This window comes from Protopterus annectens, chromosome 14.part0, assembly GCF_019279795.1.
Source record: "Protopterus annectens isolate FY-2018-M chromosome 14.part0, PAN1.0, whole genome shotgun sequence".
NCBI lineage: Eukaryota > Metazoa > Chordata > Ceratodontiformes > Protopteridae > Protopterus > Protopterus annectens.
Genome location: NC_056748.1, coordinates 19,663,065 through 19,690,420, shown reverse-complemented (window position 1 = coordinate 19,690,420; position 27,356 = coordinate 19,663,065). Strand labels below are relative to the sequence as shown.

The window sequence follows — 27,356 nt, the reverse complement described above, 5'->3', positions numbered from 1 at the left end:
GACTCCAACTCAAAATAAAGCATAACAATACAAAAAGCAAATGACTGCATCTGTGGCCACAATAGAAAAAATGCTGCAGCTGCAATTTTCTCTGAGCCACTAATCAGATAAATGAAATCAACCAGTTAGATACTGAAAAAAAAACTTTCCTTTTACACACACGCACAGGAACAAACACACAGATATCATATAAACACTATAGAAAATTATTAAAAATCACTTGCAGCATGTCAAAAGTATACAAAATTTGTGTCTATATTACATCAAACTAAAACAAGTTTGAACGTTGTAATATCAAACCCGAAAGTCCAAAAATGGAAAACAGTGAAGCCATGGCACATTGACTTTTTTCCCAGGGAAAAAATCGGTGGGCCGTTTTCTGAGCTTTGCTATTTCCTCCACTGTGGTGCGATCTCGGAGTTGGTATATTTAAGTAGGGGGTGTGTGAAGGGCACAGCCCCCCACTTTAGTTTAAGGTTAAAGTTCTTTTTTTGTCATGGAACAGCGATTTGTTTCCCTGGGAAAAAAAATATCGCTGTTCTCTGCTTTCGGTTTTGTTGGGTTTCGGACTGTAGGGTTTCATATTGCAATGATCAAGCTTTTGTAAGTTTGACATTGTGATATAGATCCCAAAAATTCTAATATAAAACAGCTGAACCCATGCACACTTGTATGTTCCTAAACAAAGTAGCAGCATTTATGCTAAGTACTTATGTGAAATATTATTTATTTATTAATTTATCTATTAACATTTGTTTACTGGGATAGTTTGACTGGGTTATTCACCAATTTGCAGCAGAGGCATGGGAAGAAGTCCACAATAAACTAATGAAGTTCAAAACAAAATTTACAACCATTCTTCTAAGAAATACAGAAAATACGGAAACACATTCTATTATGTTGGCTATTGTTACTTTTATTAGTATTACTGCTTTTTTTCAGGCTACTGCTATAATATCTCAAAATAGTATCACTGTCACCAGCATGTTATGGGATAGCCTCGCACTGATGCAGTTTTGAATCCAGTGCTGCCAGCCAGTATCACCTGGTTATGTGATGGACAGTGGATACAATCCTGGGATCTGCTTCACATTCCAAAGCAGGTCTGCTCTCCATTACAGGGAAGATCTATAGACTCAACCCACTAGTTTTCAACAGGTTAGAGTAAAGAAATCTTATTCAGTAACTAAAGACCCCAAGACCATAAAGAGAATATGCACTGCTGTCTGGGAAATGGACTGCCACCATCCACACCCACACTAGGACCGCACACTGAATACTTTCAGAGCAGGTCTTTGTCCTAGTGCCATTGGCCCCATTCTGACCACTGTATCTGTTGAACACAATGTCTTCCAGTGTCCCTTACCCATGATAACCACTTTTCAAGCAAATTACTTTTACTCTCAGACACACACACACACACACACACACACACACACACACACACACACACACACACACACACAAACACTCACACAAGCATATACAAACACACACATGCATGCACACATCCCTACACAATTCCCAATGATGGTTAGCAGAATTCTCCAAATCTCTATAGCTTTCTTGCTAACAAAGTATACTGCCAGTACTCTGGATATGGCCAGAGAAATGCATATCAGTTACCTGACACTCTTGATTTAGCCAAATATGAATTAAAGGAGGATGATTTTCACTGTTCTGACGCCAAAGCGATCAAGCTAATTAGAGGCAGAACCACAACTTTGCCAACCTATGGTGCTAAAGAATGATAACCCTCTTCTCAGATAATCAATAATAATCGTACATATTTAATAATAATTGCCAACTACAAAGCTCAAAAGTGAATAAATAAAACTTTACCTAAAAATAAAGACAGTGCTACTGTACATTAAATACAATGTGTCCAAAACAGTGTCCAGAGAATTTGAAAATAACAGTTATGTGCACAGGATATGTACAGAAAAAATGATCTGCAGTTAAGTAATTAAATTACCTGTGTCTTACTAAAAAAAATACTGCCCTTTACTATTGTAAGCTAGTACAAGATAGAATTCTAAAGCACACCTTCATAAATGTGTCCTACATAAAGGCTAAGACAGTCAGCTCCCTGTATATATATATATATATATATATATATATATATATATATATATATATATATATACATATATATATATATATATATATATATATATATATACATATGTCTTTTTTTTTTTGCTTATACCTCCTATTCATCAGAACACAGCATCACATTTTGCAACATTTCCTTTCCCATACAAAATTAAGTATACTTTCATTACATTACATTTTATTAGAATTTTTCCTATCCAGAGGAACAATGGGCCATCTAAGAGTAAACAAGCTCTCTTAATTGCTTGCATATTAATGACTGTTTCCTCACCATTATGGCCACATGTTGCTTTTAAATAAAGTTTAATTACATTTATGATACTTAGCTTTCCTAATATGGGAATGCAAGAGATAGCAAGAAGTTACCTTCTGCACTTCAGTTACAAGTTGCAAACAGTTCTCTCTTTCACTCTTCTCACATTCCAAGAGAAAGGTTACATCGCACACATATTCCAGGGTTCATATGTACATACTAGGCTAGCTGCCCTTATGGGCCATTTTGAGCTTAGCTAATTTCCCTCAAGGATGAAATTCAAACCTTATAACTTGTATCTGTGAGGTAAACACCTTAACCATTATACCAACCCTCACCCCCATGAAGAAGAGGACAAGAATTATCTCTCTCACTTTTGAGTAGAAAATTCTTTGGCTGCACTCTAGTTAGATGATATTAATTAACTATACTTTCTGTATCGAATGTAGCATAACAGCATAATTATTTGTTTATTTTCATGTTACTCTTTATATTTTTATATACTTTTACAAATATTGTGCTAACTTATTATGTTCATATGCTGCGATGTTATCTTTATGCCTTTGTTAAACCTACGTAAATAAAATTGTTCGTTATGCTTTTTTTTTTCCTTGGAACTTTTCTCCTTGGGTCTTCGCTGAAAATGGGCCTGTGCCCAGTTGGACCAACCCGGTTAACAAATGTGAAATAAAGAAAATAAAAATTCAACCCTATACCTTGTGTCTGTAAGGTAAACACATTACACCAACCTCTAACCTGCCACAGGGAGCCCACATACCACTTTACAAATGTGTTGCCAGTTTGAAATTAGAGAGAAAAAATATATCACGTCATTAAATCAGTTTTGTCTTGCCTGGCACCCACTTGCAATACAAGCTGTTTTTTCATTCACTACTATTACTATTACTACTATTACTACTATTACTACTATTACTACAATTGCTGCTACTATTATTACTGCTATTAGATTTTCTTCCTTTTTAGCTACTTCTGTTACAATCACTACTTCTCTTATTCATATGAGCTCTGCTGTCTGTGGTTTAAATATTTATGAGCATGCTATCTGATTTTCATAGAGTGTATGTCGGAAAAAGTGTCTTAAATGTGGAAACTAAGCATCTAGTCTGTAATATTTTTCTCAATCTAAGGTGTAGACTTAATTCTTCTTCCAGCTTTTCCCAGTTAGGGGTTGCCACAGCAGATCACTTGTTCGCTCATGATTGGCAGTGGAGTTTTACAGTGTCGAGTTGCCAGCCCAGCACCCAACCTTCCACAGAAGGCACACACACACTCATACCTAGGGCCAATTTAGAGTGTCCAATCCACCTACAGCATATCTTTGGGAGGAAACCGGAGCACCCGGAGGAAACCCACACAACCACAGGGAGGACATGCAGACTCCACATAGAAGGCACCCCAGCCAAGGTTCGAACCAAAGAACCTCTTGCTGTGAGGTGGCAACACTAACTGCTGCATCACCGTGGCCACCCTAAGGTGTAGACTTAATGCTGGTGATTTATTTTCTATGCATATAATGAATAAAGCAACTGAACTGAGGTATTCTATTTTTGTTTGTTTTTTTGAGTGACGTTTGATATGCTGCAAGTTTTTGGGGACCAGTGGAACATTCAACATCATGTCATTCAGTTATTCATCCTCAGCAATATAAGTCAACAAATTAATTTTACTAATTTGCAGTTACTCAGCTTTATGCAGGAAAAGGAGTTAATAATGTTTAAGAAAGAGTGGCATAGAGACAGTCTATTAATGACAATTATTTTATAAAGTGACATTAAATTCAAATCAGCAAAATGCATTTACTAAACTGAACTATTTTTAGATGTGAACTATTTTCAATGATAGCAGACAAACATGAACAAACCTTAAATATCCAATGTTTTACTTCTATTACTTGGCTCAGGCTGGCATCAACTGTTGAACTACTAAAATATAACTGTATTGTATGCCAACAACAATGCATCAAGGCTGAAATTTATTTAATAACTGCCCACTGTTCTGGTTTGCAACTGGCCTACAGAATCTGTAACTGGCTATCTGCCTGTGTGAGGACCACTGTTTAATTTTTATTTTAAAACCATTCATGCTGTATGTTAAATGATAATCAGACAAAACAGTAGTGTTGATAAATCAGTTGGTACACTCAGCACCATTAATTAATTAGGTGGTATACCACTCATCAGCATTAACATCAGCATTAACTGCCCCCATTTCCCATTTTGTACTTGGGGTTGGGGTGTCAAATCAGTAGTGACCATCACCCAGAGCCAATGTTCACAAGGCTGGGTGGCTAGCTGTTTGATATATACTGGTCCATATAATACACATACATGATACTTACAGCAGGGTAAGCAGTAGTTCTCTTTGCTGCTCATTCACATGCATGTAGATGTGCTTCAGAGTAATAATCGAACAGTAGTGCTTTATTTTTGTAAAAAGTATCTTTCAATGCCAGCAGTGCCTGGAGTTGTATATTTCACCACTATCTAAACCTTGGCTTAACTATATCACCAACCTAAGCAAGAAAACATCATCTCTAACAAGTCAAGTCAAACTCTAAAGGATTAGCAGTGAGTGAGTATCACTGATCTATTTAGTAGTCTTGGTTTAATTTTAAACAAATAACTATTCTATATACTACTTTTATATTCTACTTCTATTGTGCATGGTAAACTATAAGCTATATACATTTCAGGAAAGTATAAAATGTATTACATGTTTTATCTTATTACCCCGTGATAATGTGTTGTGTTTTATTGCCTACCCTTGTTTGTAATTATTACGTATCTTTCTAATTAGGTGCTGATTTTATTACCATTCTGGAGAGTGACACATCTAAGCCATTTGTGGGAAACAGTGATCCAACCATGTTCCTGGGAGAAAAACTTGGTTTCTACACAGATTTTGGACCAAGCACAAAGGACCACACATGGGGGTAAGCTAACTTAGGACATATAAGGCAGGGCTCCCTATTTCATTAACATAAGTCTCGATCCACTGGTACAAAATAATGCAGTACTGATTCTAGAAGGACAGTTGAAATGTATTTTACCTGCATTCTTTACAGCTGCAGAATAAATATAATACACAGCTGTTGTTTGATTGTTACTATGATTTCTTCAATATTGTTTCAGAAATAGGAGCATGATGCAGCAAGAACAATACTTTTACTGTATAATTTCATAATATAAGCTTGAGGAAGCTTGAACTTATCAAAAGAGCATGGTCTTATTATTTCAGTAAATAATGGCAGTTTGACAGTAGCTTATGTTAATGTGCTGTGACTGAAATGCATCATAAAGACCCAAGTTTGATTCTCTCGGTGTTGCATTAATTAATACTCTGACCAAATCACTAGAACAGATCATGACTCCCTGATTACTCATTGAATACAATAATTTCTGCTTAGTAGTAACAAATGAAATAATAAGTTAGTGGTTGTACAAACTCTCAAACTATAGTTTATGACTTTTGGTTCATTGAAAGGGTAAAAGCAAAACCCAATAAAAGGGCAGTGAAATCATCTCTTTCACTATGAGATTCCTGCATAACTTAAATTACATAATGTTATATAAAATGCAATAATCTCAAAGAATATAATTTAAAGTCAACTGAAGAGTGTGGGCTAAGCCTCCCAATATGTCCCAATTCAAGATGATATATTGACATTTGTGTCTTGTCCTCTGTGCTTCTTTTTCATAGGTTTATAGGTTCATAGGTGTGTACTAGGCTAATGGCCTCGGAACCTTTACAAGACTAGCCCATAGAAGTACCATGGCATCTTGCCACCCGACGTTAGTTCCCAGTGCCTCTATCAAGTAGAGCCACTGGAGTGATCCCTGGGGTGAACTTTCTATTTCCCATCCACTCATCAAGATTTCTCTTGAAGAGAGCCAGTGAGGTGCTCTGCTTGACATGTATGGGAAGTCTATTCCAGAGCATGGGCAGTCTTTGCATTATGAACCTGTCCCTCCAGCATGTTCTGTTGATTGTGGTAATGAGGTTGAGGCATCTGGAGCATATGGTGCGCAGGGATTGGGATTTCTTTAGATGTAGCATTTCTAACAGAGCTGGGTCAGACATGGCTTTGTAAGTCAAGGAGGCATCACCTGTTAGTAGACAATATGAGACAGAGAATAGCTGGAGATTTTTGAGTCTGTCCATGTGGGACGTGTTTAAGGCCTAGGGTCCTCTTTGTGAGGTACTTTTGTGGCCTCTCTATCTGTTGCAAATGTCTAGTGAGGTACATGCCAAATGGAGCATTACACTCAATGATTGGTCTAATGAAGGATGAGTAGAGAGAAATGATGACCTCTTTCTTCCTGGATGCAAAACCCTTAGTAATGAGATGTGCAACATAGAAGGACTTTCTAACCACAGTGGCAATGCGGTGATCGAAGGAAAGGTTGCTGTCAACCTGTGTCCCCAGATCTCTTATAATGCCTTTAGTGTTCAGTAGGCTTCCATCGATGTAATTAGTGGGAACTGAGTTTTTCCCAAAGGGGATGATGACACATTTTTTGGCATTAAGCTTAAGGTCATGGTTTCGACACCAATCATTGGTCTCAGTGAGGCCTTACTGTAGGATGTCTGCATCACTTGGGGAGTTAATAATGGCTCCCAGCTTGCAGTCATTTGTGAACTTGGTCCCTCTGTGTTGGCCTGGATTTCTGAGATGTAGGTGCCAAACAGGAGAGGACCCAGGACCGATCCCTGTGGGACTCCACTTGTGACTGTTCAGCGGTCTGACTTGGAGTCTGCTGCTTTCACACAGTGGCTTCGATCTGTGAGCCTATTTGCAACCCAGCTAGTGAAACAGAGGTTGATGCCAAGTTTGGTGAGTTTATCAATAATTCTTGAGTGAGGAATGATATCTAAGGCCTTGGCCAGATCGAGGTAGGCTGTATGAACTGCCTTACCCTCATCCACAGCTCTGGTGACTGACTCAAAGAAGTCAACCAGGTTGAGCAGGCATGATCTACCTTTCATAAAACCAGACTGCGTGGGATCTAGAGTTTGAAGATTCCCTATATCCCTGTTAATTAGGTCCCTGATGATGCGCTCCATAACCTTACATATCAGGCTCATCAGGCTAATGGGGTGATAATTCCTAGGGTCTGTAGTCACTCCCCCTTTATGGACAGGGAAGACTGTAACAGTGCGTCATTCAGTAGGGACAAAGCCTGAGGTGAGGCTGTGAGTGAACAGAGCACACAGATGTGATGCCAGTTCACTTTGTAGTTCATGAAGAACACCGCCAGGGATATTGTCAGGTCCCATGGAAGCTGTATTCTTGGCCTTGGGCAATGTAGCTTTGACCTGTGCTGCAGTAATGCTGGGTGCCTGGCATTCTTCCAGTATCATGATTAGTCCTTTGGGGGGAGAGAGGGGTAAAGTTGGCACTGAATCTTGTCAGCCAGTATGTTGGCAATCTCTGTTGGCTCAGTATAGGAGGTACCATTGTGCACTCAGAACAAACCTGGGTATTGCTGTGAAGATTCTTGATATAACTATAGAAGACTGCAATTCTGTTTTTATAGCTGATTTTAGAGGTTTTGATGTGGAATCTCAACTTTTTGTTTTGGCAAATAAGGGAGTTTTTCCCAGTCTTGGGACTTCATCTTTCTCTGCAACAGTTTCTTCCTTCTGTTGTAAAGTTTATTAATGGCAGGGGACCACCAGATTGGCTTTCTTTTTATGGAGGAGAGTGTCTTAGCTCTGTGGGTATGGCTAGTTCCATGCATTTATGTACATGTTCGTACAGTGCACTGGTGTATGATTCAGCAGTTATGCATCGATTTTCCATTGGCATTGGTGCCATAAAGTTAGCCACCTCTGTTTTTAGGAACCCAAAGTCAGCTTTGGAGAAGTTTGTTTATGGTGGGTAGTGTGGTGTGGGTGAGATGTAGATTTCCATGGTGATTAGTTTACGGTTGGATCTAACCAAGGAGGAATTGACTGTTGATGTAGAGCAATGGTTGCCCAGTCGATGCAGAGCAATGGTTGCCCATGTTAGTAATAACCAGGTCAAGGATGTTGTTTCCTCTAGTGGGGGTAAGAATGAGCTGGTCCTGGCACTGGAATTGATGAATTCCAGGAAGCATTTGGACAGTGTATTGGTACATGAGTAGTTTTTCTAGTTGATGGAGGGGTAGTCGAAGTCACCTAGTATGAGAGTGTTGGATTGGACCCTAATAGATTCTAGGGTGCTTAGGAATGTGGAGTGAGAGTCTTGGGACATGGTTGGGGACCTATAGCAGGCTATGACCTGAATCACTATCTTACCCAGTTTTAGTTGTAACTGAAGTATCTCAAATGAGTTGTGCTGGGCTACTAGTCTGGAGGTGTGCATATCCTTTATGAATATGGAAACACCACCACCTTTGGAGCTTTGGCCCATGTCCTGGGGCCAAAAGGTGTGGAATGAGTTATAGCCTGGTAGTGCAGGGTTACTTTCTGCTGCTTTAAACCAGGTCTCCATTACAGCATAAATGTCGATGTTCTCCATTTTGAGGAGTGCTTTGAGTGAGTGCATCTTGAGATTTAGACTTTTAGCATTGAGCAGCATGACCCTCAGATTGCATTTATTCATAGCTGTTATGGTGGTAATTTGATCTTTGGAACACTGTATAAAAAAAGGCACTATAGGGGTGGCAAGAGCCTTAGCCAGTACCCAGAAGCTCAGGGGTGACAGATGCAGGCCATCTCTGGCAAAGCATCAAGGTCTGTCAATCATGTCATCCCAAGCAGACAGATACTGGATCACCTTAGAATGACACCCGAAACTTAGCCAATTGTTGAAGTCAATTATTTCCTGATTGTACTGTGGTATCATTTTGGGCGATGGTAGGCTGCTGCTCAGGGTTATGGTCGAAGCTCCACCATGTCTCTCTTCATGAAGTCCAGGGAGGTGCATCTCAGGTCATTCACACCCACATAGACACTGGCCGAGTCATACTTATACTTGTAGAGTGACCTGAGTGTGTGTGTTATGTGTCGGATTCTGGCACCTGATAGACAGCTGACTGTTACCATCTCCTTATTCACCCTAGTGAGTGGGACATCTGTGTGCCTCACTATTGAGTCACCTATGATTAGTGTATTGGGCAAGGTGTTTTGCCTTAGGGGCTTAGGTTGAGCGGCACGCTGTGTATAGGTGAGCTATGTGTCTTGTGGTTTGTGCTGTGTTGTTGTAGTCAAGTGCATTTCTGCCTTGGAGGTCTCTGTTATTTGGATACATTTCTATTGAGAGCCTCCATGAAGGTGGGTGTGTGGTTTGTGTTTTTATGTGAGAGCTGTGATGGTGGGTGTTCTGGAGGGCTACTTGTTCCAGGTGATGTAGTGCAGTTGTTGACCTTCATCTCTTGACCAGCAATTCCGGTCCTGGCTGGAGAGTGCATGGCTTACAGTTTGGAGATATAAGTGCATCTCTCACAAGTCTGAGCATAGGGAGGTAAGAGGAGAGGGTTGTCTGTGTACATGAGCCAGTTGCTGCACTGCTTCAGAATGGCAAGTTCACCAGGTTAATATGAGAAAGCACAGGGAGCTGTCCATTTGACCTGTCAGGAGGGATGGTCATCATTATTAAGTACTGAGCCGTTTCCTTATAGGACGTCTAGTGCTGATAGCACTTATGTGTGCTACAATAATTGTATGAATCCTGATGAAGTGCTAGGTGAATAAGCTAATTAAAGTGCAAGAGAGAAGAGAACTAACAAACTCTAAGGAAAAATCGAAGAGCAGACTTTCTGGCACCGGTAATAGTTTACCTCAGCTTAGTGGCGCTGGGTGGTGTGCAAACCTGCGCAAACATGGGCTTTTAAACCAGAAAGTTGAAAGGGATTGAAAACTGCCCAAACAACCAATAACTTCAATTTCCTGGCCAGAAACCACTCCTCTTGTGTTAGATAGGCTACTTAGTGCTTACCACTCCCACTGATAAGCTAGAAGGCTTCCCTCCAACACAAAAAGGTCTGGGGGACTCAGAAACTTACAAAGCAGTCCTGGATATGGCATATCTGTAACTGGACTAGACTAGTTACAGGGAAGGTGGGAAACAAGCTTAGAACTTTTTTTTTTTTTTTTTTTTTTTTTAGAAAAAACAGCTAAACAGTAATAAAAACACTTTAAATGCAGTGCAAGCTAACACACTAGAGTGTGTAGCAATATTAAAGCAAATACATTTTAAATAAATGCAGTTAAATTAACAAACGACTTAAAACAAGTGCAGAAAGCAGTAAATTCAGAAAAAAAAATCAAAATGGATGCACTTAAAGTCTCTCTCCTTCCAGTTGCTCTTGTAGTCTGCAGGATGCCAAATTTGGATCTGCGGAGCTTAAACAAGGACAAACCCATGCAAACATGGGCTTTTAAACCAGAAAGTTGAAAGGAATTAAAAAACTGCCCAAGCAGCCAATAAACTATATTTTTGATTTTTGGGTATGTGATTTGTTGCACAGGTGTTTGCAGCTCTTTAAGGGAAAATAACATATTCTTCTACAATATCTTTAAATGCACACGTCACTGCCTAGTGTGCACTGGTATCTAAGGTTAGGGTCCCATCTACCCTTTCTAAGGTTCTGTCTGACTGTATATTTTAGTAGGTTAGTGCAATGAACTGCAGCCAGATTATACCTGTTGGCCAGTCTGCATACCCACAACTAGTGGTAAACCAAAGCACAGACTGCCCGATCTTAAGATAAAATTTACAGCCCAGGTAGATGCATACTGGCTGTCTGCCAAGTGCATTTAAAACTATGAGGAATGTAAAAAACAGAGAATATCAGAAAATAATATAATACCCTAAGTTAATCACCTCTGAGTTTCTTTCATTGTACTATGCCTTTTACCTAATCTTCCTTAACCTCAGCTCAGTACATTCTCTTTTACAAATCTCATGGTTCAAAAAAATGCAGTTTGCATTAAGTGTAGATCATGTTACATGCAAGTATGTCTCCTATAACCGTTAGTATAATGTTACAATATTCTGCTGTGTTCCTTTCCTTATGAACAATCATTGACAATGCGCCCTCATGTCTGTATATCTTATATGTATATGCATTCAGATATATACTGTCTATTTGTATGCATATTTTCTCAACTATATACTGCATACTGACTATTACTTGTTTTGGAGCTTTTCTCCCTGGGCCCCCTGTAAAGGGGTTTCCAACCCATTTAAATATTATCATTTAATAAATACGATAGTTTAATTTATTTACTGATGAATGATGATTGCTGACTGAATACTGTAGCTCTATTAGTTTTAGTCTCTAGTTCTGGATTATTTAAGGAACAATTTATTTCATAATATAGGATTCTGGTTTTGTCAAGATATCCAGTTGTGAAATCCCAGCACCACCTGCTTCCTTCACCTGATGGAGAAATTGCACCAGCCATATCCATGACTGTTAACATTTCAGGGATTCTTCTTGATTTTGTTGTTACTCATTTTGGAAATGAAGAGTAAGTCACAGTGTTGTCTCTTACAACCCTTTATTTCATTTAAAAACTTAATTTTGATAACCATGCTCAGTTTGTATTATAGTAAAATCTTGCTGCTGGGTGTCACATAGACATTTATCTTTCATTATTTATGCATTTAAATCACTTTCAGCATATTTTGTCGTATTTGTATTGAGTTTATTCCAGATCAACACTATTCTCTGTGTGAAAATCGCCCGTTTCTAACTTGTATTAAGTGACATTATCATATCTCTCAGTTGTCCACATTTTTGCAGAATGTCCAGATTTTTGTCTCATATTTTTTGTGATTTTCTGGATTTTTGCAGCAAATCAGTGAGGACTGAAATGATTGGATAATGACAGGCATTTAAGTTTTAAGATTCATATCCTTCAGAAAATGCATTGTAGCACAATACCTTTTTATTCTATCAACTTTCTAAGTTTGTAAGAGCAATATTCAAAATGTGTCCTTATCTTTATGGCTTTGCCCCCCTCCCCATTATTTTTGGCTTTGTCCATATTTGTTTGTGCTAAGTGGTTGAGAGCTATGGAAATTAGGTATTACACATGTCCTATTTATCAGCCTGGGGTCAAGATGAATGCTCTCTTTAGCTTCAAGTCCACATTTATTGTTACCATTTAGATGAATATTAGAGTTAATATTCCATCTATGTTAGTTTGAATTCACTACACGTTTTGTGGTGTCTTTGTATATATGAATTCATCTTACCAGTTCCTCCTGTGGCCTTGGTAACTCACAATCCCATTAGTTTCTATGACTCCTTTTTCAGTGTAAGTGACACATTGTCTTCTCTTTTCATATACATTCATTAACGGGGTAAGCCCACTGGACACAGGTGTCATTTTTCAGGGAGTGACATGGGAGCACTATCTAGTTAAATTACTTGCTTAAAGAACCACAATAGACAAAAGAAGGTCGAAGAAACAAAATCTTGTGTCTTTGATTAGAGGAAGAAACCTATTAGTAGTTCAGACCATTAATCCTCTGTACTTACTACCAGAAGAGGAAGGCGAACACATTCAGCATCTACTTTGCAGGATTGGGATGATGGTAACAGGTGTACTGTGGATTCATAATGGATGCAAAATGACACTATATGCCCCTCTACTTGTGGGGATTACTTGGCATCTGTCATAAGTCCACAGTGCACCTGCTACCAATACCCCTGTCCCAGAAAAAGTGGATGCCAGGTTTATCCACTTTGCTTTTTTCTGAATAGCCATCTGTCAGTCCAGACCTGTTTCTGAATTTAGGTCAGTGATTTTTGCACACAGAAATTTAGCTGTAGTGTTGACAGGCAGTATCCTTTCATTCTGCATGAATAGGCTTTGCCCTTTACACCTGTTGTTTTTCCTCTTCTAGTTTTGCTGGATTTTTTCATTTTTGTTTATTTTGACTTGAATTATGTTCCATAGTTGGTAATGAAAATTCATGGGTTGTATCTTGTGTGCTCCCTGTAATGGGATCTGTATCAGTTGTTCACATTATTTCAGTGGACTCTGAAATAAATTCAGCTGCATAGTCATCTTCAGAGTAATTGGTTTCCAAACGAAATTCCTTTTGGACTTCATTTAGATGAATACAGTATTTTGTCAGTGAATATATCTTATGCTTCTTCCTAGGTAGCATACTTTTGTCTTTGGGCAGGATTCACGAAGGCTTGCACGGAGTGTAAGAGACGTGTAACACTCCATGCAAGCCTCGCGATCTAGGAACAGCCCTAAACTCCGTGTAAGAGACCAGCTAAAACGTCTCTTACACGGACTGGACGTGGACATGTTAAATACCTCACTTGCAGCTGAAAGGTATGCAAATTAGGTATATTAGCGATTCACGAAGCAGAAACCAGTCCGTGTAAGAGACGTTTTAGCTGCAGAAATGTACTCAGTTGACAACTGAGTATGTTTCTGCAAATTCCACAACGGAGCCATGTCAGCTCCAAATAAAGGGTGCATATGTTTCAGGCAGCATGCCTATGGCCAAATATGTGGCCATTGGCAAGGTAACCCAATGCAAAAATATTAAAAATATAATTTTTTTTTTCGCCGATGTTTAAACCCAGCGCAGCCCCGCTCAAACGGGCTGCGCTGTATAAAACCATAAAAAAGAAGGTTATAAACCCACAAATGTGGGTTTCATGCAATACATGGAATGACAATGCAGGGACCAGCAGACCAAAAACAACATGGTCACCGTGTAGTGGTTGCTAAGGGGGGAAGCTGAGTCTAAGACATGTAACTAAGCATTAGTAGGCAATCTCATGTAAATGAGGGTTAGGATACTGAATCTCACAGTCACATAGCAAATGAGCACAGTCTGAGTAGTGTAAGAGATACATAAGGGGAGGAATAGAGTAGGAGATAGGTGACATCACAGGGGGGAATGGTAGAAAGAAATGCAGTTCATTGGAGGTCAGTGTAACATGACAGATGACAGACACAGATCATGGAAAGAGGTGTGCCACTAGATAAGTCAGGGAAAGTCAAGAAATGGAAGGTGTACACTGTTACTTACACCAAAGTTTCTTGCTGGGCGTGCATGCGCACGTGTGAGTGCCATGAAGCGCGAGTAGGACAGTGTGCACACGTGTAAGGCAGACTGAGCATGCGGGAGTGTGTTGGGAGATGTTTAACACTGTTTGCACTGGTGTGTGCACGTTTTAACCCGAATAAGTAGATTCTGAACCGTGTAAGCACTTATGCACACGTGTAAGCCACTGTGAGCGTGTTTCTGCTGGTATGCACGTTGCTCCCCCCTGAGGAAACAGAAAGGAAAAAGGAAGCAACAGAATTAATAGGAAGCTAGCAGGGATAACTGCTGAAGCTAGCAGGTGACAACAATTAGAAGCAGGCAATTACACAGGCAGAATAGTAACCCAGCCCAGCACTTAAAACTCTGCAAACAGTAGTGCAGGATGTTTCTCTTAAGAGACACTGCAAGACAGGAGTAAGCTAATAGAAGTGAAAACTGAAAAAGCTTCACTCAGAGCAGAAATGTTAGGGGCTGCCATAGCTGTCATAATGAGACATAGGCGACTTGCTGAGGGTGGTGACAATGCAGATGGTGCCAGACAACCCACAGTGAGGAGACGGAGAAGAGTGTACAGGCCCAGGGTCACCTACCTCGGGTTACATGAGCTGGAGATAATAGAGTGCTATAGAGTGGACAGAGAGCTCCTGCAGCAAATTGTTGAGCTGTGCAGGCCATGCCTCACACACAGAACCAACAGAGGGGAACCCATCCCAGTGGAAACCAAGGTATGTGTTGGCCTAAGAATACTAGCAACAGGTACCTTCCAGAGACCAACTGGCGATATGCTGGGGATATCACAGGCATCAGCCTCCAGGGTACTGCACCAGTTCCTGGATGCCATGTCAGCACATGTCGGTGATCATGTATATTTCCCCAATGCCCGTGAGGTATTGGCCAGCAATATGCATCTCTTCCAGAAAATAGCGGAATACCCTGAGGTAGTGGGCACAATAGACTGCACGCACATATGCATCAAAGCACCAGCCGGTGAGCGGGGTAGGGCCTGCATTAACCGCAAGGGCTTCCCCTCCATCCACTGCCAGGTCATGTGTGATGCCCAGGGCATAATAATAAATGTGTGTGCTGGCTGCCCTGGGAGTTACAACGATTCCCACATCTGGCATTTGACGCAGCTGTACCAGACATTTGCCAGTGGGGACATCCCACACGGACACCTAGTGGGGGATGCAGGTTATGCACTGGAGCCGTGGCTGATGACACCCATCAGAAACGCACACACACCTGAACAGGCACGCCATAAAGAGGCACATGCACAAACACGTAATGTAATAGAGCGTGTGTTTGGGCTGCTCAAGTCATGGTTCCGGTGTCTGGACACATCTTGTGGAGCCTTGCAGTACACACCAACTACATGTACCCAAATTGTCATGGTATGTTCTATGCTACATAATATGATCTTGCGAAAACAGCTGCAGCAGGACCAGCATAGGGCTGGGCCAAACAGCCCCCCACCATTGCCAAGGCCATCACAGGCAGAGCGTGACTCGGAGGAGAAACAACCTGAGCCTGCCCCAGTAGGCAGAAGGAGGCGTACCCAGTATGCCCTGGCCTTGGCAAAGAGGCAACGCGTAGCACATACACTGGCTCAGTAGGAACCCTGGGAATGATACCCCCTCTGACTCACTCAAATAATAACATGGATGCCTAAAATGACATGACCTGATCACAAACATGTACAGGGAAGTGTAATATGCGCATCCGACAGAGGCAGCCCTGCAGCACCACCTGAGGCATGAATGCCATGTGTTAAGTAATGTAACACCATGTACTATATGCACACCTGAGCACCCTGACTAACATCCACCCTCACCAAGCATGAAGCCACAAAATGACGATGGGATGATCAACTGCAATAACTGGCTGAAGTAATGCAGTTAGTCAAAGGGGAGCCAATGTGTTTCAGGCTGGGAAGACATGCGGAGCATGACATGATGCACCACCTGCTAGGGGTGGCATGCACCTATCATTCCATGCCCCATGGATACTGGCAAAGGCTGTCAGTACCCACAGCATGCCCTGAATAGGTAAGTCTCAAAACACAAACCCACCTTCATAGGTACCACAAGGGATAGGAACCTAGATGTAATGCTACCCAATACCAGAAGTCTAAACAGCAAGATGTGTGCAGTGTAAATGCACACAGTATGTAGAATGTAGATACCAGTCCTGTAATAGAGAACTGGGTCAAGGCTCACATCAGCACCCTAACACTACCAGGTCACACCTCATACTGTGCTGTACAGTCGCAAAACATGGAGCAAGCTACAAAAGGAGGGTGACTAGCAATAAATGTCAAGGATAACCACACCCCCATGTTGGTACCACAACAAGAAGCAGCATGGATTAGCCATGGTCAAATACCAATGGCTAAAACCGCCTCCCAGTATATAGCCTGCTGCAGACTACTGTCCTAATACCAGGAACTGCACCTGGCCTATGTTGGAATACATGAATATATCAAGCCCCCCAAACCACATTATATTGCTTGACTGAAAATACCCAGACATACACCGGGAGCATTATACTAGCACCAAGACAGTAGGAGAAAAGTACCCAGAATCCATAAACCATAATGCCCAGGAACAACGTACCACTCCCACAAGAGGGGTAAGCATACTGGATGTGATAATCAGCAACATGTGTACTGGATGGCAAGATGAGAAGTGTATCCCTCACTGGTAAGACCAGACCATAGAGTAATCACACTGGATATACACATCCCGACCCCAGTCCCTGGCCAGAATACCACAGTGAAAAACATGTGTAAAGCATAGGTTGCAGCCCTCCAAACTGATGTTGAATCCATGAAAGGCCCTGTGCAAGTTCAGAATATGGGACACACCACAGAACATGTTATACAGGCATTCCATGAACACAGCCAGGAATGCTTGGAGTATGCAATCACAAATAACAAGACGACACAATGCCATACACGCAGGCATCTGGCATGCTGGACTCCAGCCATTACCAAACCATGCAAGAGAATGAGGAAGCTACCACATGATAGAGCAAACATAAAAAGGGAAGTAATCACTGACCAGTAGTATGGCAATAACATATGTCCACACATACAATCCACTAAGTCCAGCCACAACAAGTAGAATCTGTGAATCCAGAGGTAATGTGACACCTGTCCCAAGTACACAGACAAACACAACACCCCCCAATAAATACAAATATATGTGATAGATGCAACCATGTATCCAAACCAGAGGTTGAGCTCCACCAACTCAGTACTGTCAAAACTAGTCAGGAGGAGAAGGTAACCACATACACCACAAACCCAGTCCCACATAGACCTACCACAACTGTAAACCAAACACATAAACACAGAAAAATATTCCCAGAGGCCGTAATTACAAACACACCACACCAACAGAAGCCTCCAAAGCAGATCACAAGCAACCACAACCTCCAAACATAGCACATGCAACGAATAGTACACAAAGCTGGTGTGGCAAACAGTCACAGGCCAGAAGGAGAAACAACATGCCTGATACAGTTGTAATAGGTGTCTGTATAGGCAGACACACTGCTGTCCCACTCACCAGACTGAACAAGGGAAAGGGTAGAGTAAGCTGCCTGTAGGCTGCCACAAAATGCCACATAACACAAGTACGCAGGTCACCCCAAAGCAAGCAGAAATATGATGCACTCAATGTCCATGCTGGTGTGAATGACCTGAGATGTACCTCCCTGGTCAACATGAAAAGAGACATGGATGATCCCTCTGAGTATGTACCCCAGGCCGGTATGACACTGGCTGTGTGCAGCATCCAACCCTCACCAAGAATGATGCCACAATACAAACACAGAATGATCATGTTTAACAGCTGGCACAGTTACAGCTGTCAGTCCAAGAGGGTCTAATGTCTGTCTGCTTGAGATGTCAAGCATGACAAGCCATGCTGCTCTTCCAGGGATGGCTTGCACCTGTTACCCCTGTGCATCTGGATACTGGATAAGGCCTTTGCCACCTCCATAGAGCCGTATGTAGGCAAGGCCAAAAAGACTACCCACCACCCTAGAAAACATAAGTGGTAGGAAACATAAGGGTAATGCTGACCAATGCCAGATGTGTAAACTGCAATATGCATACCCCTGAGGCACTTCCCATTATGGAGAACATTGATGTCTGTGCAGTGACAGAAGCCTGCTGCAAGCCTAGTGATAGCACACCAGCACTACTAGGTTATACCACATATCATGTGTTATGGCCCCAACACCTGCACCAAAACATCAAAGGAGGGGGAGTATCCATATGCAGCACAGACACCCATATGGCCAGGTAACTGACAATGCACAAAGCAGTGGAGACCACCCATGTGCACCTAAGTGTAGTCCAAACTCCTGTACAGTCTGTAGCATGCGACATACCACACTCTCACAGACAAGAACTCCACCCAGACATCCTGAAGACACTGGACAGTATGAATGTCCCACCAAATACCAGACAAGGTACACACAAATTACCACATAGATGGCAAACCATTATGTATGCAAGGAGTAATCAGGGACCTAGGGACACAAGTCGACAGTAATCTGTCATGTGACACAATGCCAATGTGGCTAGGAAGATTGTCGATACTGGACACCGTATCATGAAAGAATTCACATCTACATCAACAGAGGTCACTGTGCCGCTGTACTGTTCCCTTATCAGACCCATAATCTAGTACAATGACTCATATGGGATGTACCGTACGTGACACCTGCAGCGGTTCGGAAGACCACATAGTTACCCCACCAACAGGATAAAGGGTGCGAAATATATGTCATATGCTGCCTGGCTGTAGACACCCCAGCTGAATGCAGTCACAGACTGCCTACACAGAGGCATTGTAGGTCTGTTGTACAAGGCCATGTCCAACACAGGAGTAATGGACATGCTCCACCACAGGAAATCAAAGCCATTGGAGCTGTGAAAGTGACAGATGTCAGCCTCAACACATAATGAAATAAGATGTGCTGGAGGGACAGATACATAACCCAGATGCTCCCCACACCCAGAAACAGGATCCCAATCCATGTTAGGCAGAGCCCCTCACTGACACCCCCTCAACAGGAATATTGCCAAGTGGATGGATGATCGTACATGTATACTGGGGGTCTTCACTGTGTCACGACCAGACAGAGGGACAGTGAAGAAATCCATAAATGGCCATAATAGAACATAGCAAGGGGTGGCGAAAGACACACACACTCTGGCTAGGCTTACTAATGCCCTAGGGTGTATAGCCTAGTATGAACCCATGAACCTATGAAGATACAAAATGTACAGGACACTAAGGATAATCACAAGGCTTACCCAACTGATGGTAGCAACCATGTTGGGCATCCACAGATATGCTCCGAATCACACAGATATTACAAACAACATACCAAACACACACACATATTGCTAACATACAACCTGAAAGGTGCAGTGCAAACACCCCCCCCCAGAGTGCAAAATATCTATCCCAGCAGACTGCTGGTCCCCTGACATTGCAGATGCTGAGGTAACAGCCATCATCTGCAAAGCAAAACACACAGCAGCAAAGGTATGTGATGGTGTCCTGGGCTGAGGCCAACATGGACTCAAAGAATAATGGAATGCCAAATCACACTACTGCCCAATGTCAGCCTTACCACAGGATATGTACCCAAAGAGCAGTGTACAACAACAGTGGTCCATCACAACAAAGGTGTTGCCTGAATGGATACTGCAAACTACCACCCCAGGATCCTGACAAGCTTGGTCTGCACAGCTATGGAAAGAAAAGTATGTACCGCAGACAGAAGGCTATTGTGGACCTACTGATACTGGACCCTACACAGTGTGGCTGTTGTAACTGCAGATCCTGCCCCTAAACATGTTTGACCCATTTGAAGCAGTCATTAAGGTCATTGATGAGGGCAATGTGGTCCACACAGCGTAGCTGGACCGTGCACATGCTTCTAGACAATACCGTACGAGTTCAGTATGGATATGTTCACCAGCTTAAATATATACCCCTATGTCAGTAGAGGGGTTGCAAACCAGATCAAGGACAGAACTGACATGGTCAGACATGCTGCATCCATGTCAGACTACAAAGCAGATATGAGTGGCATCCCACAAGGCCTGGTCTTGGCCCTCCCACCGTTCTGTATATATGTCCCATAGGTATAGGCCAACATGGAAGGACTGTGACTGAACATGTATGCAGAGGAGTACAAACAGCCCACCATATCCGACCCCCAGCTGACACAAGCAACCCACAAAAGGGCCACCTACAAACAGACAACTGGAGCCATCACCATGTCAGCAAGCTAATTGCAGAACTGTGTATAGAAAACCACCGTGGATATACAGTAAGTGCCCACAAATTACCACACAGGTGTTAACCCATGACGTACCTAACATGTAATGTGAGACCTGGGTACAAAAAGTGATAGATATCCTGCACTGGACAAACATGTGGCTGTAGTGTTCACAGAAACATATACTATATACCCACCCAAACATGAAGGTTGGCAGATGTAGATAAGGAGAAGTCACTGTGGCTCTGCAGTCATCCTCCATCAGCATCACAATTGACTACAATAGCCCCTGTGGGATATACCGCAGCAGACACCTCCATCAACTGTAAAGTCCACAACAGTACCCCACCAGGAGTAGCAAAGAGCATGAATAGATGCCATGTGTTGCCTGAGTAAATAAACTGCAGCCCCACACACTGCCATACTGCCCAGCTACAGGCAAGCTGTGCCTGATGTATGAAGCCATGTCCAACCTGGAATCAGTGAACATGCTGCACCTTGTACAATCTGAATGGCAGTGAGCTATGCACATGAGAGACCTGAACCCCAGCACTGACATACATAGGACAAGCTGTACAGAATGATCCATAACACAGAAGGCACGCCCACTCTTCAGTAAACTCCTGGTACAGGTCAGCCAGAGAGTCACTTATCGACACCCCTCAAGAGGAATCCTGATGAGTGGATGGGAGATGGTAGACTAACCCTGGGTATCACTGTTATGTCAGAGGTAGACGGAGGCACAGTATACTAACCATGACATATGTCATGGCAAACTCCAGTTACAATGTGTGTCGAAGGACAAACACACCCTGTGACTAGCATCAGAAATGGCCTAGGAACATTGCTAGTGTTTGCCAATGTCCACCCATGTTGTGGAATACACTAGCAATGTTGGACGAGCCTGGTGTAGGTAGTCCATATCTGAACATAATGCAACATGGTCATATGTGCACAACTGGCCCCTACACAGTCTGTTGTGCTCACTATGAAGATGTCAAGCAGTCATAGGACTAAAGCCCAGGATACTGTCCACCACAGTGAAAGTACTGAACCAGTACACTATACGGTACTACAGTGTTAGGTCATTATGAAAGCATGTTGAGAACTGTCTGCAAAGTATCCCATGCAATCCCTGCAGGCACAGTATAATCCCTGTTGTGGCAGACACGGAGCAGTTGGCCAGTTAGTACACAACATGACACCCAACACACAACCATAAACGTGAGATATTGTTGAAGTTCACACACAGCCAAATATGTGGTGGACTTCAGAGTGCAACATATGGAAAGCTCACACTGGGCATGCTCGCACACTTTGATAAATGAGGCATATGTCAGACAACATGCCATGGAAAGGCTGAACTGGGCATGCTCACACACTTAGGCCATATCTCCATTTAGCAGTTGGCCACACATATCTGGTATTTGTACGTGTCAGTCCAGGAACCAACCACAACACAGCAATCTGCCCAGTGCACACAGTAAATGACTAGAGAGACTTAGGTGATATAGTGGATCGCCATCATATGCAAACATCTTCCGCAGATACACAAGTTGGTCATAGGAACAGGGAATGCTATGGCAATAAAGACCTGCAAACAGTAGAACAGCACAACAAATATCGTGCATCCGACAATTGAACATATGGATGTAGAGGTCAATACTAGGCTTGTTGCCCTAGGGAATGACAGCTCAGCCAGAGTGTGCTTGACATCTGCATCCCCAGTACAGTAGGCTACTGTGCCACTGTAAAGTAGGTCACAGAAGGCAACATGTGAGGCTAGTGAGCTGTACCTCTGTCAAGCAGGGGCACCGTGGAGGTCCCAGGGATTGAATGTGCTAAACCACAGCCATGTTGTCGGTGTGTGCTGGGAGAGGGTTGCTGAGGATCTCTGACAGTAGGTGTCCATCAGTAACAGACTGAGGGGAGCCCTATCTGCATTCTCTGGACAATTACACTGTCAACACTGTGTTGTAATGATTATGTGTGAATGAAGTGCCGTGCCGGAACTGTTCACAGATGTCCTCCCTCTGTGGGCTACAGCTCTGCAATGTATTAGCTCACTCTGTCTGTTGTACGGCTCATATATGGCTGGTGTACAGCTGACAGGTGTCTTGTTGTGGAGCAGTCATGGGTATATGTGGGATAGCATGATCAATGCAGACCGTACACATGCTCATAGAATGCAATTGTCAAGGATTATGCTGAGTGGCCAGTATAGTCCCCCAGCATGGGCCCTCTGAATTCGTCCACCCCAGTCTTCACAAGTGTAGAGTCTGCTTGTGCTAAATACAGTTTGTGTGCAGTGACAACCTTGCCTGGGGGTGGAGATGGGATATGGATGTCCAGGGAAAGGTGGGTATGGTCAGATATCAACAATGATGGTCTACCTCTGGTGTGGAACAGTGAGTACCCACGTTGTAGATGGACAGGTGCAATATGTATTCCCCCATGTGGCTGTGGTGTGTGGTTCTGCCATAGCACATGGACCCACAAATTGTAGTGGCTGTAGGGTAAAGTGGTAGAGGCCTGAGTAGTTCTCACACACAATATGCCTGTACCTGATGTTAACAACTGGAATGGTGTATGTGAACACATGCATATCCCGGCACTGTTCCCAGGGAAGCTAAGTGTGTGTCCTGGATGTGGGTGTGGTGTTCTGGACTGGTTGTGTTGTGTGTTACAGGTCCTGTGGTCACAAAGCATGGTATAGAACATAACCTGCCAGTGCAATGTGCATATATGACCCTGACGTAGGTGGCTGCAAATGCATATATATGCTATCCCCCCACCTGACAGGTAGTACTACATGTACATACCTCTGTAGAAATAAAGATGTCAGCACCCTATAAATACTGCAGGTGCAGAACAAATGCCCATTAATTCGGATAGTGCGCTCTGCTAATGCATCTCCCTCAAGTGTCATACTATAGTTAGGTAGGAGTTTGAATCCTGTAAATGCTCAGTGGGTGGGTGAGTGGGGTGTGTGTGTGTGTGAAAGGCTATGAGAAGGAAATGTCCCTTTTGGCAACTGGGAAAACACACTACAGGATGCACATTCCCCTTTCTAAACACTGATGATGTCAGCACCCTATAAGTACAGCAGGAGAAGGGAAACCTCCCAGTAATGCGAATAGCGCGCTCTGCTAATGCATCCGTCTCGAGTGTCATAACATACTTAGGTAGCGGTTTGAATCCATTAAATGCTCAGTGTGTGTGGAGGAGGTTAGTGTGTGTTCAAGACTGTATGAAAACAATATCCCTTTTGCCAACTAGGAGAACACACTACAGGATGCACATTCCCCTTTTTAAACACTGATGATGTCGGCACCCTATAAGTACAGCAGGAGAAGGGACTCCTCCCAGTAATGCGAATAGTGCACTCTGCTAATGCATCAGTCTCGAGTGTCATAACATAGTTAGGTAGTGGTTTGAATCCTGTAAATGCTCAGTGTGTGGAGGGGGTTAGTGTGTGTGTTCAAGACTGTATGAAAGAAATATCCCTTTTGCCAACTAGGAGAAAACACTACAGGATGCACATTCCCCTATCTAAACACTGATGATGTCGGCACCCTACAAGTACAGCAGGAGAAGGGAATCCTCCCAGTAATGCAAATAGCGTGCTCTGCTAATGTGTCCGTCTCGAGTGTCATAACATAGTTAGGTAGGGGTTTGAATCCTGTAAATGCTCAGTGTGTGTGTGGAGGAGGTTAGTGTGTGTTCAAGACTGTATGAAAAAAATATCCCTTTTGGCAACCAGAAGAACACACTACAGGATGCACATTCCCCTTTCTAAACACTGATGATGTCAGCACCCTATAAGTACAGCAGGAGAAGGGAAGCCTCCCAGTAATGCGAATAGCGTGCTCTGCTAATGTGTCCATCTTGAGTGTCATAACATAGGTAGGAGTTTGAAACCTCTAAATGGCATGTGTGTGTGTTTGGATGTGGGAACTCTGTGTGTCTGCATTTCTGTATGAAAAACATGTGCTTTTTTGAAATCAGGAGATCACACTACATGATGCACATTACCCTTTCCAAACAGTGATGATGACATCACCCTATACATACAGCTGGAGAAGAGACATCTGCCAGTACTCAGAATAGCGCAACCTGCTACAGCGTCACTCTCAAGTACTATAACATATTTAGGTAGGGGTTTGAAACCTGCAAGTGACAAGTTTGTGTGTGTGTGTTTAGAAGTGGGGAGTTTGTGTGTGTGCATTTCCCTATAAAAAACATGTTAGTTTTGGCAATCAGGAGATCACACTACCTGATGCACATTACCCTTTCAAAATACTGATGATGTTAGCACCCTATAAGTACAGCCAGAGAAGAGGAACTATCTAGTAATCCAAATAGTGCGCTTTGCTAATGTGTCTCTCTCATGTGTCGTGACTTAGTTAGGTAGGGGTATGAATCCTGCAAATGGCATGTGTGTCGGGGTAGTTGGGTGTGTGTAAATGCAAGTGTAAGAGTACAGATCATTTTGGCAAATACTACAATACACCAGATGCTGCATATTCCCCCAGTAAACACAGGGGATGTCACCACACTATCAGCACAGCCAAACAGGGCTAGTTGGCCAGTAATGCCAATAGTGCGCTCTGCTACTGGGTCTATTACCATTGTCAGAGTACAGATAGGTATGTTTTGGTAACCCACAACTGCCACGTGTGGTTGTGTCACACATTATGACCTTGTGTGGGTCTTTGTACATAACAATGCATGCCATTGTCTAAACCAGCAATGGCATTGCACACATGATGTATGTGTGTGACACATACACATAAATACCTGTGACCTGCAGTAGTTACCGTGTCTGACACATGCCTCGAGTGGATAAATGGTATTTGCAATGTATACCAATATGACTGTGTCTTACTGTGCAGGGTCCACACGCGGTATGTGTCTATTCAGTGTGGGTGTATATGGTAAAATACCTACAGCAGGGGATACACATCTGGTCTGGGCCATATAGTCTACATGTAGTCGATGTACAGGTGCTGCATGTTCCCACCTGTTGTAGGAGTGGTAACATGTCATTCCACTGCAATTCAGTGACCACATGCTGTGAACCCTTCAACTAGTGTGTTGTAGCTACAGTAATGCTCACGCACAATGTTTGGCTGGATGCAGTCCAGCCATATAAAGACAGTTCTTGAGACTGTCATATTGCCAGTGTTGTTATGGAGGATAGGTGGTCTTCCTGTGTATGGGAGGGTTGTGTGTGCCAGGCTATGAACCAGATGGCAGTCCGACACACTGTTAGCTGCACATGATTAGGCCCTGATGCTTTGTGCTGTGCCAACAACCTGGAGGTGTGTGTATCTGTGGTGCCTTGGGATACCACCCCCCTGTCCATGTGTGTTACATATGTAGGGGATGACAGGCATGGCATGAGGCATAACCTGTCAGTGATGGGTAACACCTGTGAGCCATGAATCAGGACTCTGGTACTGCACAGACATTGCAGTTCACTGTGCTGAGGACAGTGTCCAGTGCATGCATCTTGCAGTGTAAACTGCTGGTGTTGTGTAGCAGCACTGTTAGTGTCCTAACCTGTGTGATACCCGCGGAGGTGGCTATGTAATCCATGTCCTGCAGCATAAGGCAGTATGTGTGTATCAAGGAGCTTTGCCAATATACATCGGGCCATGGGTGTCACATGCAAGATGACCCTTGCACATCATTGTGGCTTCCCTAGCATGTAAGCACACATTGACAGCCAGCGGATACCCTATGAATGACATTGGAGACTGAGCAGAATGTAGACATACAACACCCTTCCTACATATAGTGGTAGCATACCTGGTGAGGGTATGTTGGCAACCAAGATCAGGCTCATACTGGCCCATGCCACATGCTGAGAGATCCATTCTATGTTCCCTATCATGTAGTCCAGGGAGGTATGTCTCAGGTCAGCCATAGTGGCATGGTCAATGAATGAGTCATATGTGTCCATGCCTCTGACTGACCTGTATGCATGTGTTCTGTGGTGGACCATTGTGCCCCTGAGGCATATCACTGTCACCTTCACCAGATACAGCCTGTTGAGCGGGACCCCAGTGCAGCACCCAAGACAGGTACCTGACATGTCTGTAGCAGGTGTGTTGTGTAGCCCTACAGGCTGTGAGTGTGTGGCACACGGGATGTGTGTGCCATGTGTGGCATGTGCTCTGTTCTGATGGAACATATGCCTGTGTGCCAGCTGTGGAGGTGTGTGATGCTCAGGCAGGATGCTATTCTGAGTCCCCATATATGCCCCAGAGTGTTCAGCATGCTGTCAGTGCATGTCTATGTCTGACTTGTATTGTAGTCACTGTAATATGACATGCCACCTGACAGGGTATGGCATTACTGGGTTCAGAGAGCTCAGTTCCCAGATTGGCTGTGTGGTGGCATCCCACACATATGTTGTACATTCCTGGCCAAGGGTGATGGCTGACTGCATACATGTGGCAGCTGTGACATTGCCACATGACTCACATAAACCACAACTGGACCATAGAGGTGATTCACAGGTTACATTTGCACATGCTACCCTAGTAGTGTGATTGCCATGGTGAGTACCAACACATAGGGCCAATGGGGAATAACATACTGAAGGTGTGTATGTGTGGGTGTACTGCTACTGTTTCA

The 27,356-nt window shown here is 43.0% G+C and overlaps 1 protein-coding gene across 1 annotated transcript in view; it reads left to right on the top strand.

Annotated features, from left to right (window-relative positions):
• Positions 1-27,356, top strand: part of CWH43 (cell wall biogenesis 43 C-terminal homolog) — a 676,650-nt gene that overhangs the window by 432,538 nt on the left and 216,756 nt on the right. Inside the window, exons 12-13 of the mRNA XM_044056345.1 lie at positions 5,186-5,321; positions 11,702-11,851. Coding sequence (XP_043912280.1) covers positions 5,186-5,321; positions 11,702-11,851 — 286 coding nt within the window. The remainder of the gene's footprint in view (positions 1-5,185; positions 5,322-11,701; positions 11,852-27,356) is intronic.